Below are 20,843 nucleotides of genomic sequence, written 5' to 3' on the forward strand. Positions count from 1 at the left end.
GGCTTCTTTTAATGTTTTCTCTTAATTTTTGGTTTTCAGCAGTTTGACTGTGACATTCCTGTGTATTTATTTATTCTTCCTGGTATTCAATGAGCATATTGTGTATGGATAGATGTTTTCCACCAAACTTAGGAAAAACTCAGCCATCATCTGTAGTCTAGATAGTAGGATGGATGAAGGGGCAAAGTTGTGAAACAGCAAAGGGTACTTGCCAACTTCTTTCAAGGAATTATCTATAGACGCAACTTCAGTACATTTCCACTTGTGTCTATTATTCAGAATGTCGTCACAGGTCTACATCTAGCTGCAGAAGTGGCTGGTCCCTGTAAACATTATTCTGTGTTGCTATGTGACCAAAAGTCTATGACAGTGGGAAGTGGTGAGATGGATATTAGGATAAAAACTAGGTGCTACACATGGCCAGGAAGGGACAGAGGCTGGATGGACCCTGGAGGACCTGCCTTCACATTCTTGGTCTTTCTGCTTGGTGTGGTTTAGGTGTTTGTTCCCTTCAGATCTCATGCGGAAACCTAATTCCCAGTGTTGGAGGTGGGGCCTGATGGGAGGTGTTTGGATCACGGGGATCCATCATGAGTGGCTCAGTGCCATCCCCTTGGTTCTCACTCTGAGTTCACACGAGATCTGGTTGCTTGCAATTGTGTGGCACCCCTCACTTCTCTCTCTTGCTCTTGCTTTCACCATGTGATATGCCAGCTTTCCCTTTTGTCTTCTACCACAATTGACTGTAAACTCCTTGAGGCCCTCCCTAAAAGCAGATGCCTGCACCATGCTTTGGGTACAGCCTGCAGAACTGTCAGTTAATTAAACCTCTTTTCTTTATACATTACCCAGTTTCAGGTATTCCTTTGTGGTAATGCAAAAATGGACTAATATACTGCTATACCCCAGGTGTTGGGTACCACAGCACAGAGTACTGGTTAGGAGTTTGGACCTGAGTCTGACTGCCTGGGTTCAAATCTCAAACCTGCCATTTACTATCTGTGTAACATTGGGCAAGTTACATGATCTTTTTATGCCAATTTTCTCGTCTGAAAATGGGGAAATGATAGTTCTTATCTCATAGGCTTGATATGAGAATTAAAGGACTTAGTATATTTAAAACACTTGGAACAGTGCCTGGAACATGCAAGTGTTTGCCATGAACAAACACAACTTCAGCAGATTATCCTTTTGAGCATGTACAGAGATATTCTCAGAGACACTCCTGCTTCCCACCTCTTCCCACGGCTGTCTGCCCCGGGACCCCACCTCTGTTCACCAGCATCACTCCATGGCCCAGTAACTGTTTGTGTGCTTAGAGAGCAGTGTGTGAGCACCTTTAGATTCCAGAAATCTCCCTTTATAGACACCCGGGGACATGACCCTGAGGAATACATACAAATGTGAAAATAGATTATGTTCCACAGATTGACTGACAGGACAGCTTCCTTTCCCTAACCACAAACTTCTGGGTATACAGGCAACTTGAGATTACCCCAGAATCACCACTTAAAGGGAGGAGAATCCAACATCTATTGAGCACATGTGTCATCTTACTTGACCCTTCATAGCAGGAGCCAACACCATTTTGTAGGTAAGAAAATTAGAGAAAAATTGATGAAGCCTGAGGTCACACAGTAGACAGAAGATTCAAACTTTGGTTTTCTGGCTCTGCATTCTTTGAATTACAAAACCTGTTCTTACTTCTCTTAGGAAGGTGACTTAGAGGGTGGCTGAAGGAGATGTGAGTCATTTGCAAAAGGATGTCATATGAACAATTGCTTAGGTGATAGAAGGAAATGGATAATTTACTAGTCAAAGCAATAGCATTTCAGAATTGACTCAGCATTTACATCTTTTCTAGTGATTATTAATAATCATGTGAGCCAGGAAAATTATCTCATAATTTCCATACCTCACATTCATCTTTACAAAGTGTATTCAGATACACCTTGCATTCATTTTTTGGCTTTTTTTTTTTTTTTTTTTTTTGTTTTTTTTTTTTTTTAATTTTTTTTTTTTTTTACTTTTTTTTTTTAGACTGGATAATATGCCAAAAGTGTATTCTCTCCTCAGTATATACTGAGGTATGCTAGGAGGCTCTGAAAATATAAAGTGTTAGTTGCCTTTTCATTCTGCATTATATTTTCTTGAATTGGTAAGCAAAAACAATTTTTTTTTATTTTAGATAATGTCCTTTATTAGATACATGGTTTGCAAATATTTTCTAAGTCTCTAGCTTGCCTTCTCTTTATTTTATTTTATTTATTTATTTATTTATTTATTTATTTATTTATTTTTTTGAGACGGAGTTTCACTCTTGTTACCCAGGCTGGAGTGCAATGGCGCGATCTCGGCTCACCGCAACCTCTGCCTCCTGGGTTCAGGCAATTCTCCTGCCTCAACCTCCTCAGTAGCTGGGATTACAGGCACACGCCACCATGCCCAGCTAATGTTTTGTATTTTTAGTAGAGACGGGGTTTCACCATGTTGACCAGGATGGTCTCGATCTCTTGACCTCGTGATCCACCCGCCTCGGCCTCCCAAAGTGCTGGGATATTTATTTATTATACTTTAAGTGTTAATAATAAAACACAGGAACCTTGATTCAACAGCAGTGGACCTTTTTGATAGTCAGTACAACAAACACATACTAATCATCTCTTTAGTGCAATTTTTCACTTTCTTTTTTTAGACTGGATAATATGCCAAAAGTGTATTCTTTCCTCAGTATATACTGAGGTATGCTAGCAGACTGAAAATATGAAGTATTATTTGCATTCTCATCCTGTATTATATTTTCTTGAATTGGTAGGAAAAAGCAAAATTTTAATAATAATAAAACACAGGATCCTTAATTCAACCACAGTGGGCCTTTTGATATTCAATAAACATTTATTGATCGTCTCTTAAGTTTTCTTATAGTGTATGATCAATTACTCTTTCAAGTCTCTTCCAAAGCAAAGCAAAAATCTCCCTCTGGCCTACATTCCTACATAGATACAATCCTGTAGCTCCTATTAATCTTATCGGTTAACTTTTGCTGCATAACAAACCACCCCCAAAATTTAGTGGTTAAAATTGCAGCCGCTCATTTAGATCATAATCCTTATGCATTGCATTAGCAGTCTGGGCAGGCTTAGCTGGTCACTGGCTGCACTGATGGAGGTCAGGTAGTCTAGAGTGGCCTCAGCTGTGCTAGCTTCCTTTGCTCCATGCAGTTTCTCATCTTGTGGCAGGCTAGCGACGGCTTGTTCATGTGATTTACAGGCAAGGTTCAGTGCCATTTTTTCACATTTTCTCTTCCATTGTTTTCAGTGACACTTTTCTTTCCTGGTTTCTCTTCTTTCCTTCTTTTTTTTTTAAATATATGCTTTTTTCATTCCTGACCAGAACCTGCACCTTCTTTCTTTCTTGAAAGTTAGCTAGCTGTCTATTCATCCATCCCTCTGTCTGCCTGTCTGTCCATTTATTTGTCCCTGGTCAAATGCCTGCCATTTTCCAAGCTTCATGCTGAGCCACAGGGATACAAAGACACGTAAGTTATGTTCCCTGATCTCAAGAAAATCAGAGACCAGTTATGGAGGAGGCATACAGGGTGTGGTAAGTGCTAGGAGAAAGAGAAATCCACAGAGATATGCAGGACAAGATGAGAGGTCTCTCAATGAGATATGCTCTTGATTTCTTCTTCTTTCTTGTGCTCACAAGTGCTACAGTTGTTCAGAGTTCCAGACTTGAACATTCTTCTCTCTCTGTTCACTTGCCCCAAGTGGTATCCTGTATGCCTATGAATCCAGTTTCCACCCATGTTCCTATGACTCCCAGTCCATACTCTAGTTCATACATCTCTCCTGAGCACAAGTTCTACATATTTAATGACCATTGAACAACTGCAAAAGCATCTCAACTCACTTTGCACAAAGCTGAACTCATAACCCTCCCCTAGAAGCCTCTTCCTGTATTTTCCATTGCATTTGATAATAACACTGTCCACATTGTCCCTCAATCTGAAAACTCAGAAATTATAATTATTGCTGCTTCTTATTGAACACTTATTACTGGAGAGTCACTGTTCCAAGTGCTTTGCATAGATTTTTACAGTTAAGCTTCATAAGAAACATAAATTGTAGGCATTAATATCTTTATTTCACGATACAAAAGCAGAAAGTCAGGGTGATTAAGTACTAGCCCAAAGTCCCACAGTTTAGTGGACTGAGATGGCGTTTAAACCCAATTCCCTTTGGTCCAAAGCTCCTTAACATTAACTCACACAGAGAAGCCGTATATACAGGGCCCATACATATGTTTTATTTGCTGGAGAAATGATTTATCAACGCTTTAAAATAGACAAGATTCGGCTGGGTGTGGTGGCCCACGCCTGCAATCCCAACACTTTGTCAGGCTGAGGCGGATGGATCACCTGAGGTCAGGAGTTCAAGACCAGCATGGCCAACATGGTGAAACCCCATCTCAACTAAAAATACAAGAATTAGCTGGATGTGGTGGCACGTGTCTTTAGTCCCACTTACCTGGGAGGCTGAGGCAAGAGAATGGCTTGAACCCAGGAGGTGGAAGTTGTACTGAGTTGAGATCGTGCCACTACACTTCAGCTGGGCTACAGAGCAAGACCCCATCTCAAAAATAAATAAATAAATAAAATAATAATAAAATAAAACAGACAAGGCTCAAACAATAATTTGGATTTCAGACTTTTCTTGAATATTCAGAAGATCTGGTACCTGGCCCCATGTTTTGAATTGGCTACAGGTTATGGTGGCCGTCCTGTTTGGAAGGGGCTTCTTTCTCTCGTTTGCCACGGGCCCTGCCAGTCTCTATTGTATTACACTTGATCCAGTCTCCATATCAACATTGTCTACCTGACCCCTGCTGGCATTTGCATTTGTGATTCATGTTACATTGTGTCTCTGGGCTCTGTCCTCTCTTCCAGTCTTCTACCATCCAAGTGATCCCTGAATTGACAATTTTACTTCCAAAATCATGCTCTAATATATTTCACATTCTTTATCTTTATAGCTACAAATTGGCCCTCACAGCCTCAATTACTTGAGTAAACACCTGGTTTCATGCTTCCGGTCTCAACCTCCCTCTGATTCACTCTCCACATTGCCTATAATTAGGTATATAAATAATGAAAATAGGTGATATCTAGTGGCCTCAGAATGAAATGTAAACTCCCAAGTGTAACACATAAGACCAATTGTGACCTGGCCTGACCAGTGCTCTCATTATTGTTCATTTTCCACACTTCTCTTGGCCTTATTGAAATATTGACTCTCTCCAAAGTCATGACCCTTTATGTGTCCATGTTACCCATTTTTCTTTCTACTTGGTCTATTGCATGTGGCTTATATTGCTATTTATAACTAAGTATATTGACATAAAGCTAGAGTGATGCCCTTTCTAAAATTCACTTTTCCCTTTATGTTGACTTGATCAGTAAGTCTTTTCATCTTTCACCAAGACACAAACAGGATAGAAACGTAAGTCCTGGTTTTGCTTACACATCATAACATCTTAATTGGTTTGTCATCCACTTCTCTTCTGTGCAGTGTAGGAGACTTGTAAGCATTTGGCCTTGGTGTCCCTGCTCTGCCATCTACTAGCTATTCAGACGTGAAAAGGCTACTTCATATTCTCATGTCACTGTTTTCACATTTGTAAGATAGGGCTATTGTAGTTCTCACATCCTACTATAATGGTAGAGTTGAATGAAATAATTCACATAAAGGCTTAGAATCAAATGATGCAAATCAGCCTCCAGTGGATGTTAGCTGTTGCTGTTATTTTTTAATTTTTTGAGACAGAGTCTTGCTCTGTCACACAGACTGGAGTGCAGTGGCATGATCTTGGCCCACTGCAACCTCCGCCTCCTGGGTTCAAGCAATTCTCCTGCCTCAGCCTCCTCAGTAGCTGGGATTTCAGACACGTGCCACTATGCTGGCTAATTTTTGCATTTTTAGTAGAGATGGGGTTTCACCATGTTGGCCAGGCTGGTCTTGAACTCCTGACCTCATGATCCACCTGTATGGGCCTCCCAAAGTGCTGGGATTACAGGCGTGAGCCACTCCACCCAGCCTGTTACTGTTATTATTAGCATTTCTATTTCATTCATTTATTCACCCATTCATCAAGCCTTGGACTGGGAACTGTTCTGGGAAATTTGATATATGTATATTTTCAGAACCCACAATGACTTTGGAAAGAAAAGAGTTTCTGCCCTGTTTTCCAGGTAGAGGCAGTGAACGATGGGACAGAGAGGGCCTTGTGATGGTCGCTCAGATTGCTGGCGTGGTGAACACAGAATCAAACACAAGATCCTAATCATTGCTTCCCTGTCTTCTGATGCTCCCTGTTTGTGTGAGTCTTCTCAGGCTGCTGTGACAAAGGATTACAGGCTTAAACAACAGATGTCTCTTTCTAGTTCTGGAGGCTGATTAGCAGTTCATCTACTTCTCATTCTGGAGGCTGGAAGTTCAGATCAAGGTGCTGGCACGGTTGATTTTTTTTCTGAGGCCTCTCTCCTTGGCCTGCAGAGTCTTGCTTCCTCCCCACGTGGTCTTTCCCTTTGTGCACAGGCATCCCTGGTGTCTTTTTCTGTGTCGTGATCTCTGCTTATAAAGACAGTGGTCAGATTGCATTAGAGCCCACCCTAACAACCTCAATTTAACTGAGTCATCTCTTTAAAGGCACTATTTCTGGCTGGGCGCAGTGGCTCAAGCCTGTAATCCCAGCACTTTGGGAGGCCGAGGCGGGTGGATCACGAGGTCAAGAGATCAAGGCCATCCTGGTCAACATGGTGAAACCCCGTCTCTACTAAAAATACAAAAAACATTAGCTGGGCATGGTGGTGTGTGCCTGTAATCCCAGCTACTCAGGAGGTTGAGGCAGGAGAATTGCCTGAACCCAGGAGGCGGAGGTTGCGGTGAGCCGAGATCACGTCATTGCACTCCAGCCTGGGTAGCAAGAGTGAAGCTCCGTCTCAAAAAATAAATAAATAAATAAATAAATAAATAATAAAGGCACTATTTCTAAAGAGCAATATTCTGAGGTATTGAGAATTAGGGTTTCCAAATATGAATTTTACTCAACCTGAGAAAGCTGATTAAAAAATATATGAATTTTGGGGGGATGCAATTTAACCCATGACATTGCTAATCCAGTGCTTAAATGTCAACCTTCACTGAGATCTATATTTAATATTAACTCTTCTACTGGGATCTGGTAGTTCTAAGTAATTTTCCTTTTTATGCTCCTAACTTAGGTATGAGCTTCTTGTTTCTCATTTTCCTTATCTTTGACCCTCCCTAGATATTCTTTCTATCAAGTTCTCACCCACCTAATCTCACAGGGTTTTCAAGGACACAGCTCCTGTGATCATTCTTCTTCTCTGTGTTCTCAGCTAAAAGAGTTGACAGAGTTCTCAAGCATCACCTTCTGTTTTCATTAGTTCAGTTCTGCTGGAGGAAGAAAAAGAATCAAAATGTCCTCTTAAATTTGATTTCTGTTTCTGGGCATTAACATTTAGAATTTTCTGATTGACCCTGAGCTGCTGTTTTGGGTAAACTGGTATCCAGCCTTGGGTATGGAATTTCTCATGAGCCTGAGTTTCTTGTAAATAAATCAGTGCATCCACAAGGTTAACCTAGAATCCGGTCCGCTCCTCACCAGCCACCGCCCCCGCCTGCCATTTTTTTTTTCTCAAGTTGTAAGATGCAATCTTGGGCCATAATCTAACTAAATGCAAGCTGTGGGTCAGCTTGGTCAATTCATTACTCAAAATTATTCTTTCACATTAAGAAAAAAAATATTGAATGACTTCTAGTGTCACACTCGAGCAAATTAAATGGGCCTTTAAATAGTTTGAGCAGCTATGCTGCATTTTCTAGACAGATAAAAATGATTGTATTTTCCAAAATTAGAATATTTGAGATATGAAATCCTATTATTGAAAACGTGTTAAATAGTGATGGTAACATATAGTACTGTCATATGTTGAAAAGTGTTTAAGCATCTTATTTTCAATCAAAGTAAAATGGAACATATCTCATGATGGATAGAATTATATTCCACTTGAGGCTGCCAAGAAACTTTTTGGAGAATTCAAGTGTCAATAAAACTGACTGTATGGTACGTTTTTAGTATGATTTCTAAGATTTAAAAGCTACCAAGAATTTTATAAAATATTGAATAGCATTGGATTTTTTTGGAGGATAATTTTATATTTCTATACTGCACAGGGAAATACCAAGTTGATTATGCCAATTTATGAGTTGCTTCACATAATTAAATCTGGGAGTTGTTTTTGTTTGTTTACATATTAACTATGTCCTTAGCAATGACAACAAAAATTGTCAGTATTGCTAGGAGTTCTATAAGAGGGTGAGTAAATATAAACTTAAATGTAAACAAGAAAAGTATAATAGACTATTAGAATACAAACTATATGTGAGTAAAATTATTTAACTTTGATTTCTAAAATTTGAATAATCTTTAATTTTCAAACTGGTCTTAAAGTATTGAAAGAAGTATAGTTTTTATGCAAAGCATTACTAAATACACATACCTACATGTATGCACAGATGTAGAAACCCACACAGTTTCATATGTATAAATTTTTAACAAGAAATGCTGAATCATATACACAGGAAACAAGATAAAAATCACCTACATAGTAACCATATTTAAAAGAAAAATTAACAGCCTTATATAATTTTATATAACATAAAATTTCATTTAAGCATACAATTTATACATTATAAAATTCATTCATTTGAAATGTACAGCTAAAAGCATTTAAGTAAATTTACAGAGTTGTGCAGCCATCACCACAATCCAAGTTTAAAATATATCCATTTGCCCCAGTGTATTCCTCAAGCCCATTTGCAGTGAATCTCTCTCTGGCTCAGCCATAGGCAACCATTTCTCTACTTTCTGTATCTACAGATTTGCTTTTCCTGCACATTTCTTACAAATGGGATTATATAATATGTAGTCTTTCGTGCCTAGCTTCTTTCACTTGGCATAATGCTCTTGACGTTCCTTCATGTCATACCATGTGTCAGCAGGTATTTTCTTTGTATTGCTGAGCAGCATTCCGTTGTAAGGGTAGACCACTTTTGTTTCTCTGTTACAACAACCAATTTTTTAAAAAGCGTATATTCAAGAAACTGTTAACAGTGGTTGTTTGTAGAGAAGGTAATGGGAGACAAAGGGACAGTGATGAAAAAGAGACTTTTTTCATTGTTTACTATTTGATATGGTTTTAATTTTTTAAATTCAGGATTATGTCATATCTATGACAGCAAAATAAGAAATGTGTTCCCCATTAATGTGTACAAAATAAGAGAGGAAATCCCTTTGCTGATCCAAATCTCATCTTCCTTTAGAAAATTACCATTAATTTATTTTTGGTATCTTTCTAGAGTATACACACATGTGTGCACATAAATATTTTTATGTACACATATGTATGTACTCCTAAACAGTCATATAGCTCATATTTCAATAAAAATGGAATTGTAGGGATTAATATTTTTAACCCTGCATTACTAAAGCTGAGAAAAACAACTTACCTATCTTGGTGGGTTATGACATACGTGGAAACTATGAATGAAATAATTGATTATGAATACACAGTGGAGCAGACTGTTTATTTGTATGTTCAAATGTGTTGTAATTTTTTTAAGCTCCTGTATGTTTTTCACAGGATACTTTGGATCTGCTTGTGAAGAAAAGGTGGACCCGTGCGTCTCGTCTCCATGCCAGAACAATGGCACGTGCTACGTGGATGGGGTACACTTTACCTGCAGCTGCAGCCCGGGCTTCACAGGCCCAACCTGTGCCCAGCTTATTGACTTCTGTGCCCTCAGCCCCTGCGCTCACGGCACATGCCGCAGCGTGGGCACCAGCTACAAATGCCTCTGTGATCCAGGTGGGTACCGCCCTTAGACAGCAAGTCTTCCTTTTCTCAGTCTCAGGCCAATCTCAAAAAGATCATTACGTTTTCTTTTGCATCTGAGCAAATGTCAGCTCACAGAATGCGGTATACTTGTAAATAAAAGTGAATTCCACTCATTTATGACACATTTTCTTTTTTAGATCTACGCTTGGCAGGGTTAAAAGACATACCCTTTCCTCTTTTCATGAGTAACTCACATTCATTATAGAAAAAAACAAACAAAATAAAGAAAATTGAAAACAGGCTTGATCTTATCACAGGCTAAGCATTTGTAACAACTTACTGTAAGTCATTGCAGAGCTTTTACTGTATTGCATATCTTTTACTGTTGTGTGCTTAATTTAACAGAATATGTTTTTTTCATTTTAATGCGCATGGAAAGCACAGGGCAATACATCAGAATTGTGTCATCTATTAAAATTGTTACTTGATGCACAGTAGGTTACAACTGGCTTCCTGTGTAAGAATTGAAAAATTTCACCATTTAATTTCCAAATGCCTTCTGTGTTTGCACTACAGATTTTTATATGGAAGTTTTGATACCCGGATGTGAGTGATTGCTAGGCAAAAATTTGTGTGTGTGCAACGCACTAGTGTAGTCAGAAAGGAACGCGCAAGGCAGCCCTTTCTTCTGATTTCTATTCTGTGCATGCCTCCATCCTGCGCGAGCTGGCTCTTTAGAAAGCTTCTCAGCACAATGGGTCCCCACACATCCCCCTGGCCAGTCAGTGTGGCTGGCCAGTGTCTGGTTTTGCTTGACCCTGGCTTTGCTGGTGCAATGGCCTCTAGCTGGAATGCCTGCTCCCCATTACCCCACCTCACTGAACAAACTTCTACTTCGGGGGCTGACTCACTTTCCCTTCCTCTTAGTTCCAGCAGTCACCCACAATATCACTTGTGTGGTTTTAGAAACGACATTAATTATCCTCGTATGTGTCTCTCTCCTCCTTAGGGGTGGGAGGAAATGTGTTTTATTAACAGCTTTTGTATCAGCAGCAATTGCCCTAAGCCACCATTTAGTGAGCACTCATCTTTCTAGATTCTGAGCTGGGTGATTCACATCTCTGGTCATTTTAGTGTCACATTTACACCAAGGTTTGAAATGCAGACGTCTAGAGGTTCAGTCATGTGCCTGCTGCCAGACACCCAGGACGGGGGCTGAGCCCAGATTCCAACGCAGGTGTCCCTGGTTCTGCTGCTCCAGTGTCTGGCCCAGAACTTCCAAAGGGCATGTTGCATACTCACGAATCAACTTAAAAAGTGACTGAGAAATGCAACTTGGCATTTGAATGGTGTTGAAAAGCCTTTTTTTTCCCCACGTAGACTCTTAATGCTCTGATTTTCTAAGTAATTGATATTTTGCCAAGTGCCTCTTTCCTCTCTGCTCTGACATTCAGAGGGAATAGGACTGTTTAATCTTCTTGGTAACAGTGTTAGTAGTTAGGATTCTCCTGAGAAACGGAGAGAGAGAGAGAGAGACAGACAGACACAGACAGAGAGACAGAGACAGATTTATTTTAAGTAACTGGCTCATGCAATTGTGTGGACTCGCAAGTCCAAAATCTGTAGGGAAGCTGGCAGGCTGGAAACTCAGGCAGGGTTTCTGTGTTGTGTTTTGAGCTGAATTCTTTCTTTTTTGGGAAACCTCAGTCTTTGTCCTTAAGACCTTCAACTGATTGGATGTGCCCCACCCACATTCTGGAGGATCATCTGCTTCATTCAAAGTCTGCTGATTTAAATGTTAATCTCATCTCAAACATACCTTCATAGCAACATCTAGATTAGTGTTTGAGCAAATATATAAGAACCATGGCCTAAGCCAAGTTGACGCCTGAAATCAACTATCACAGTAACATTTTCGGATCTCATAAAGTGATACTTGAAGTGAAGCAGTTTCTCCACTACATTTGACCTGAGGATATTTTGCTTGGTTGGCCTCCACTCTCTCCCTCAGAGCCAAGGTGGAGACGGGAATAGCTGCCCCTCAGAGGGTCCAGTTTTCTTCCATGTGGATTGGGGCTCACGTGCTGTGAGCTGGGCATGCAGTAAGGAGGCAGCGTGGTGCTGGCCCTTACCTATTGGGAATGTGGATCACTGAGACAACTTGTGTTTGCAAACTAAACAAGCTGCGATTGTGCTGGAAGAACAGAGGCTTACTCATGCACTGACTCATGAGCACGCTGTTCCCAACTCCGCTCTGGATGTTGTAACAAGTGTGAAAATTCCCCTCAGCAGCGTTCTGAACAAAAACTTCCGTAATACTTTATTACCTGTCTCCTGAGAATTCCGTTTCTCTCAGTGAAGCCCCACAAAGAAGAATCACATATTGCAAGACCAGAAGTCAACTTCATTTTCTCCTCCCTTTCTTCTCTGACTTATTTTCTTAACTATATCAAACGTTTTCTTTAAACAATTTTTTTTGATGGAGTTTTGGTCTTGTTGCCCAGACTGCAACCTCCACCTCCTGGGTTCAAGTGATGCTCCTGCCTCAGGCTCCCAAGTAGCTGGGATTATAGGCATCCACCACCAGGCCTGGCTAATTTTTGTATTTTTAGTAGAGACAGGGTTTCACCATGTTGGCCAGGCTGGTCTCCAACTCCTGACCTCAGGTGATCTGCCTATCTTAGCCTTCCAAGGTGCTGGGATTACAGGCCTGAGCCACTGTGCCTGGCCCAAACTACTTCTTATAGTTAGTTGATTTTTAAAACTTAAAATTGAAGGGAGTTAGAGATAAATAGTGTTTTAAAATAATACCAAATAGAGTTTTTTAACATGTGTGATACAACTAAATAGAAAATATACTGCCTGGTGTTTCTCTTTCCACACTGGGAGAGGTAGCCAAGAATGGTAGAAAGAACCTCTCTAACATCCTTGCTTACTGACTAAGACCAGAGGAAATTTACAGGCATCTCTGGGAGTCAGTTTTGCTCTTTATTAGAAAAGAGAGGAGAGTTACATGTAAGAGCATGAAATGAGAGGCCGGCAGCCCATTTCCTGGCATGGACTAGTAAAAGCTCTTCTTTCTTTCTCTCCATGGAAATTCCAGCAGCATTCTTTTCCTCCCTTTTTCTTTCTTTCTTTCTCCTTCCTTCCTTCCGTCTGTCCGTCTGTCCTTCCTTCCTTCCTTCCTTCCTTCCTTTCTTTTTCTTTTGACAGAGTCTTGCTCTGTCGCCCAGGCTGGAGTGCAGTGGCATGATATTGGCTCACTGCAACCTCCACCTCCCAGGTTCAAGGAATTCCCTGCCTCAGCCTCCTTAGTAGCTGGGATTACAGGCGCCAGCCACCATGCCTGACTAATTTTTGTATTTTTAATAGAGACAGGCATCACCATCTTGGCCAGGCTGGTCTTGAACTCCTGACCTTGTGATCCACCCGCCTCGGCCTCCCAAAGTGCTGGGATTACAGGTGTGCGCTACCTCGCCTGGCCTCCAGCAGCATCCTCGAGCTATGCAGGGGTGAAATTGTTCCACTTTCCTTCCTTCTGTCCTCTACTAAAACATCATTCATGCCTACTTGGAGCATTTGACTTGATAATCCATCTGTGGTCCAGCAGTAGCCCCTGAGTAGCCTTGAAAAGTTCAAAGATGTGTGCATTCTGTTCGCTGAATGAACGTGATCCCTTCATTTGTTCAGCAGTCTCAAGGCAGAGCCTAGGAGTCCTGACAGGGCTCTCTCGTTGAACGTGGGAGATGAAACTGCCTTCAGAGGGTCTGTGTCTTCAGATTGTTGGGTGATTGTGAAATAAAACAGGCATCTTAACACCTGTCAAGAACTTACATTTTAAGAGGTGAACATGACAAGTCTGTGAATGTGAAATTTCTCATCTTCATCTTTTGCAGCATGTAATTGCTTGACCACCAGTTTGCATAGTGGAAGAACATCATGAGAATAGATGAAATTGGGTGTCTAGCTATGGAGCAGCAAGGCTGATCATCTTTACAGAGAGCAAACAGATCTTATTTCGTAAAATGGCAGCAGATTGAAATCATGTCAGGCTGAAAATTAGCTCCCATCTGACACAATGCCATTTTGATTACTGCAAATCAGATTTGCTGGTTGCTTTATTTTCAAACTTCATTTGTAGCTTATCAGGCTAGGGATTTCTGATGGGATTTTAAGATTAAATAATAAAATGTCAGCACCGAGTAATTACTGAAATGTTATCTTCCGGTGACAGTGTTAAGTGACAGGCTACCCATCCTCTTAAAAATTGCAAATTGAAATCTGCTGAAGGAAGTGAGAAGTTGGAGCTGCTACAAACGTTATAAGGTGGAACTCGCATGGTGGGGAGGGGTGTGCCATTTTCCCGGCAGGTGGGAGCCATGTATTGTGTGTGTTCTCAATACAATGGTGGCCTTTGCAGATAATTGCTGTACATGACTGGTATTGGAAGGAATCCCTGGCATGAAGGAAGATAGTTTGCACTTCAGTTATTACTCAAGCTTGTTTGTCAAATTGAATTAAAATATGCCATTATAAAATATGCCTTAAACATTACTATTTAAGAGACAAGGCATTGCAGATTTTTACATGGAAATATCTTTATAAATTTTTCAAATGAGTAAGATTGAAGATGCTCATCACTTCAACTGCAATTGAAATCCCAGACTAGACATGGCACAGTTGCCAACCAAGTTCCTCTGCCCATTCTTTTTCACCAAAGGGCTGGTAACCCGGTTAGATCATCTAGATATGTAATAGGCTGCAAACCAAAGGAAATGCAGACTTCTTCCAAGTGAAATTTTTTTTAAAGAAAATTATATTTATAAGGATTTTACATATAATTTTTTTGTATTTTCTTACATGTGAGCTGCATTTCTGGTCTGTACGGCCCGAAAGACATAGTTGACATTGCTCCCTTCTGTTAAACTGACACCTGAAAATTTCAGTGGTCTGACAATATTTGCTGGAAACAGGATCAAAGATAAGACTTAATGGTTAGGATTTCAATAGCAATTGAACAGCAATAAAGAAATAAATATACCTACAAATATTTGAAGACATTTAGCTCACTAAGGCCCCTGTGCCTTTACATTTTTGGATAAGTACAGTGGACAACTTTCATCTTTTATTAACCAGAAAACTTTATCTAGTTTACCAGGATGAAGACAGTCCTATTTAACATACTCTAGGGTGTTTCTGATCTGCATGTCACACTATTCTTGAGAGTTATAGATTATTTAGAATATATTACCTCCTTTTCCCAGATCCCAGTCCTGTCCTCATGTTTTTCCTTTTTTGTATTCCAAAATATGATGCCTACCCTCACCATTGGGACCCCAAATGGAATCCTGATCACCCAGCTGTATCTGTAGCAAGGGAGAGTTCACATTACTCTTCATCATCTGTGCTCTGCTTTAGAGAATGTTTAAATCTGTACATTGACATCATGATGACACAGAACTGAGAAAAAGAAGAGCAGCCACTGATGTCAGGACCTTGCTCGGTACTTACAGGTGGATCTTGAGGTGGTTAGGAGGTGATCTGATGCTTACAGCTGGGCCATGATGCCTTCTGTTGGACTTAAGGACATCAGCAATCTCACAGAACACGGATATTAGATATGATCATTCAGAGGCCATGGCACACTTAGACAAAACAAGATCACTTTGTAATTTTTTTTCTAATACCAAAACAAGGTCACCCTGCAACCAGCAAAATCCAAGTATTCACTTTCTGTTAGTTCTTAGTGTCACATATGTAGAGTGACAGCTGCCTCTTTACCAATACAGCTTTGGCCTGGCCCTTCTTTAGATAAGAATTGCTCCTGCTTGTTGACAGCATCTAGCATTCACTTTGGAGTTGAACCCTCCCCACATAGCCTAACCAGAGTTCAAATCCTATGGTAAATTGCATCTAACACCTTCTGATTGAGACACTCCATAGTTCCCACCGCATGCATTCTCTTTCTGCAGTGGGTCATAAACCCAACTTGTTCAACTGCAGGTATGTCCTTGGTAGTCTTTGGTTGAAGGACATTGACAGAACTTAATTAATTAAAATGCTCAAAGTATTGAGGTTGGCGATGGATTGAATTTTTATATGAATGATAGTTCATATAAAATTCTGAACAATAGTTTGGAATTTCCAATAAGTTGGGCACTGAATTATTGTTTGGATTTATATGTGAGGGAAAGGGCACTATGGAATTCCTGAGTTGGGCGGGGGGAATTCAAAGAAGAGTAGATAGATTCCAGTTTGCTGCAGGATAAGATGCATTAGATGCAGTAATAGGTAGTAAGCCTGAAAACGCTTGTGGGGACAGATGTGGGGAGAATGTAGATGCTAAGGAGTTTGGCTTATGAAGACTTGCAGACATTTTGCATTATTGGGTATATGTGAACTGATACGTATTTTATGCAGATTATTCTCACAGTGTTCGGCATATGTTACAGTCAAGAAGAGACGGAAGATGGAGATCTTCTAGCAAGTATTAATAGAAGTAAAGGTTTGAACTTGTGCAGTAGGAATGAAAGGATGAGTTAAATGTTCATGTGAAGATCGGGATTATCAGGGTTCAGCTGTCAGTTGGAGGCAGCGAACAAGGGTGTGAGTGGAGTCAAAGGACCCCTCTGGGTGATTCAGAGAAGGGAAATGTGTACAAGAATCCTCCGTAGGGCTTGGGTACAGCAGGCTAAGCAAGATGGATGTGCCAGTAAATAGTTCTTACTTGGGGCTGGAATGTGGGAACAAGGCTGAAACCAGGAAAAACAGTATATAGAGTTCCCGTTGTATGGATGTTACAGAAAGTCATGGAAGCCATCAAGATAGGAGAGGGTAAGTGTGTAAAAAGGAAGGGAAAAAAATTGGAAGAATGTTACAGAGTTCTTGCTTTGGAAGTAATAGTGGCCACAGGAGAGGGCAGAGGAGCCAGCAGTGAGTTGAGAGGGTGGTAGGTTGCAGGGTGAGGGTGAGACCGTGGGAGTCAGGAGAGGAGGGAGGATGAGAGGGCACTGCCCAGGGTGCGAGGAGCTGAGTCAGGCTTGGGTAGACGTCCAGATGCTGAGGTGCCTTTCTAAGCATGCTTCCAAACTGTGGCCACAGCCATCCTCTGTCTTCATCTTGTTTGATTATACATTGTGGTGCCATTCAGATAGAATTCATGATATTTGCCTTCTTTAGGCTTCTGACCTGAGAAAATAATGCAAGGGGAGGAAGGACACTGCTGTTGAGCCAAGGGCACTTGCTGGTGAGGCATGGAATTTTTGTAAGATTTCTGATGGTGGCTTTCTGTGACTCTAGTGATAACTATTTAAATGTCAGATCCTGGGCAAAGCTCTTTGACTGAATTGGCTTCTTGAATACCCAGAGTCCTTATGAAGTGAGACCCATGATTGTTGTCATTTCTCTGCCCATGACGATACATCCTTCATTAAGGATGAGAAGCTGGGACTTCAACCCAGGCAACTGGGACCTGCTGGAGCCTCTGTTAGCTTAGAGTAAATAGCAAATGGGATCAAAATTGGCCTTGATTCACCAAGGGTAAATAACTGACTGAAACATTTTTCTCTTTTTAAAAATTTGTGTAAACTTACAAAGTATAAGTATCATTTTGTTATATGCATAGATTGCAAAGTGGTGAAATCGAGACTTTTAGGGTAACCATCACTCAAATAATGTACATCGTACCCATTAAGTATTCTAACCAGATTTTTCAAGTGGTAATTGTCTTAATAGCCATTTCAAATTAACATATTAAATTGGGATCTGTCAGACACATTGATTCAGCTCTGTTGACCCAGAGAATGACTTTTGGCTTTGCCTAGAGTAGCTTCCATCTATGAAAACCTACTGCATTTATAATAGATTGTGTGTCAGACACCTGACATATATTTTCTCTAACTTGCCTCCAGCTGTAGTCTTCTTATTCTTTTATTTAAGGATAAAGTAATGGAGGCATTGAGAGTTTAAATAACAGGAGGTGGAGGTGATCGTTTAATCTCAATCTTCAGAAGCCTAGCTGTGACACCCCAAGTTAGGTGCGAACATGGGCTCCCACTTACGTTTGAACCAATCACAAGAACACACTTCCAGATTCCTCTTTCTCAGCACTGCTCCTGAGATGGAGCTCTAAGTGGATACCTCAAAGCTTGGCATGAAAGATGGCCTTGATTGTGGTTTAATGGATGACACTTGACCAATAGACGTTTCTTAGTTCCCAGCACAAAGAAGCACAACTCTGACTTCCAAGGGAATTGAACTGCATTTTGATAGGGAGCCCCCTTCTTCTGTCTTTGCTTCATTCTGTAGATCCAGCAATCCACTGCTTTGAAATTGATGCCGAGAACTACCTGTGACTGAAGCTTATGATTTTATTTGACTTGATGCCTGCCGGATGCACCTAATTAAAGAAACTTCCTTTCCTTTGACTCAAATGAGAAATGCAGACATAACCACATGACAGCTATGCACGCTTCAGCCTAGATAGTTTCTCTTGATTAGTGCTTCTCATTTCTGGAGTCCCCAGTGCCTACTAGCAATTTTTCCTACCACCCGATTCCCTGAAAACCTCCTGCATTGATGATTAGATGTCATGGACTCCTTTGATGTTGTTTCTTTTCACCTGGCTCTGGTGATATTATAGTCCCTGAAATGTTCTTTCTTGTTCATATTTGACTTTTGTTGTTTTTAGTTCTCTACTTTGAGATAGCTTTGATGTCCTGTTCCTTCAGTAGCATGCATTCCCACAAGACTGGCTTAGTGGAAATGATTTGCTGTCAATGTCAATCATGGAGGATTGGAAACTCTATAACAATGTGCCATTATAGGTTATATTTGAGACATATTGTGACTTATGGTAGTCTACATCCTGAGTCCCAATTAAACCACCAATAAGGAGATTTGCTGCATGTCCTACTTCTTTTCTGGACTTAGAGCCTTCAATGTGCATTTAAATTCTTCGTTGTCTTGGATTTATACAACCACCCGGGGACAATGCCCTGTATTTCTTCCATTGGTTTTCTATCATGCCCATTAATTTTCAATTGGAAAGCACACTGTGAAAGTTGCTGTATTCACTGAGGGCTTTTACAGAACAGCTTTGGTTTTAATGAAGACTCAGAGCTCTTAGGTTTGCCCAAAGCAGATTGATACATAACGTTTTCTTAAAATCCCAGAACATTGTCAACTCAAAGCGAGTATTGATTTTGCAAAACAGCATGTCCTTTCCCATCTTACTCACATGTTTCTTTATGCAGTACCTCAATGCTCTCTTTAAAATCCCTTTTGAATAGCAGGCCCTGCCTTTTTATGTTTTCTGTTTGTTTGATAGATTTTTCTTCATCCCTTTATTTTGGCCTATGGGTGTCATTATGTATGAGATGGGTCTCTTAAAGATAGCCTACCATTGGGTTTTGCTTTTTTATCCAACCTGCCACTCTGTGCCTTTTAACTGGGGCATGTAACCCATTTACATTCAAGGTTAGTATTGATATGTGCGGATGTGATCCTGTCGCCATGTCGTTGGTTGGTTATTGTGAAGACTTGCTTGTGTGACTGCTTTATAGTGTCACTGGTTTATGTACTTAAGTGTGTTTTTGTAGTGGCTGGTAATGGTCTTTCCTTTCCATAGTTAGCACTTCCTTCAGGACCTCTTATAAAGCAAGTCTGGTGCTAACAAATTCCCTTAACATTTGTTTGTTCAGGCCGGGCGCGGTGGCTCAAGCCTGTAATCCCAGCACTTTGGGAGGCCGAGGCGGGTGGATCACGAGGTCAAGAGATCGAGACCATCCTGGTCAACATGGTGAAACCCCATCTCTACTAAAAATACAAAAAATTAGCTGGGCATGGTGGCGCGTGCCTGTAATCCCAGCGACTCAGGAGGCTGAGGCAGGAGAATTGCCTGAACCCAGGAGGCGGAGGTTGCGGTGAGCCGAGATCGCGCCATTGCACTCCAGCCTGGGTAACAAGAGCGAAACTCCATCTCAAAAAAAAAAAAAAAAAAAATTTGTTTGTTCAAAAAGCATCTTATTTCTCCTTTGCTTGTGAAGCTTAGTTTGGCTGGATATGAAATTCTTGCTTGAAAATTATTTTCTTATGAATGTTGAATATAGGTCCCCAGTCTCTTCTGGCCTGTAGGGTTTCTGCTGACAGGTCTGCCATTAGCCCGATGGAGTTCACTTTGTCGGTGACCTGCCCTATTTCTCTAGCTGCCTTTAACATTTTTTTCCTTTCATTTTGACATTAGAGAATCTGATGACTATGCGTCTCGGGCCTGGCCTTCTTGTGTAGTATTTCATAGGTGTTCTCTGCATTTCCTGTATTTGAAAGACACATGCATACCTATGTTCATCACAGAACTATTTACAATAGCAAAGACATGGAATCAATCTAAATGCCCATCAATGGTAGGCTGGATTAAAAAAAGTGATACATATATACAATATAATACTGTGCAGTCATGAAAAAGCATGAGATCATGTCTTTAGCAGTAACATGGATGGAACCAGAGGCCATTATCCTAACCAAACTAATATAGAAACAGAAAACCAAATATTGTATGTTCTCACTTATTAGTGGGAGCTAAATGTTGAGTACTCGTGAACACAAAGAAGGGAGCAATAGATACTGGGGCCTACTTGAGTGTGGAGTGAGGAGAAGGACGAGGATGGAAAAACGGCTTATTGGGCACTGTACTTACTACCTGGGTGACAAAATAATCTGTACCCCAAACCCCTGAGACGTGTAATTTACTTACATGAAAATCCTGCATATGTATCCCTGAACCTAAAATAAAAGTTAAAAAAAGATCACAATCAAATGTTGTTAACTTGTTATACATATGAACATCTTTTACCAAATAATTTATATTGTGAATAAACATATTCCTGAAATCATTAAAATATTAAAATTCCATTTGGCTTTA

General features: G+C 40.5%; 1 protein-coding gene across 1 annotated transcript in view; it reads left to right on the top strand.

Annotated features, from left to right (window-relative positions):
• The window catches only part of DNER (delta/notch like EGF repeat containing), a 370,265-nt gene that overhangs the window by 277,263 nt on the left and 72,159 nt on the right, over window positions 1–20,843 (top strand). Inside the window, exon 8 of the mRNA XM_017529081.1 lies at window positions 9,728–9,952. Coding sequence (XP_017384570.1) covers window positions 9,728–9,952 — 225 coding nt within the window. The remainder of the gene's footprint in view (window positions 1–9,727; window positions 9,953–20,843) is intronic.

Source organism: Cebus imitator, unplaced genomic scaffold (genome assembly GCF_001604975.1).
Source record: "Cebus imitator isolate Cc_AM_T3 unplaced genomic scaffold, Cebus_imitator-1.0 Scaffold57, whole genome shotgun sequence".
In the NCBI taxonomy this organism is placed as follows: domain Eukaryota; kingdom Metazoa; phylum Chordata; class Mammalia; order Primates; family Cebidae; genus Cebus; species Cebus imitator.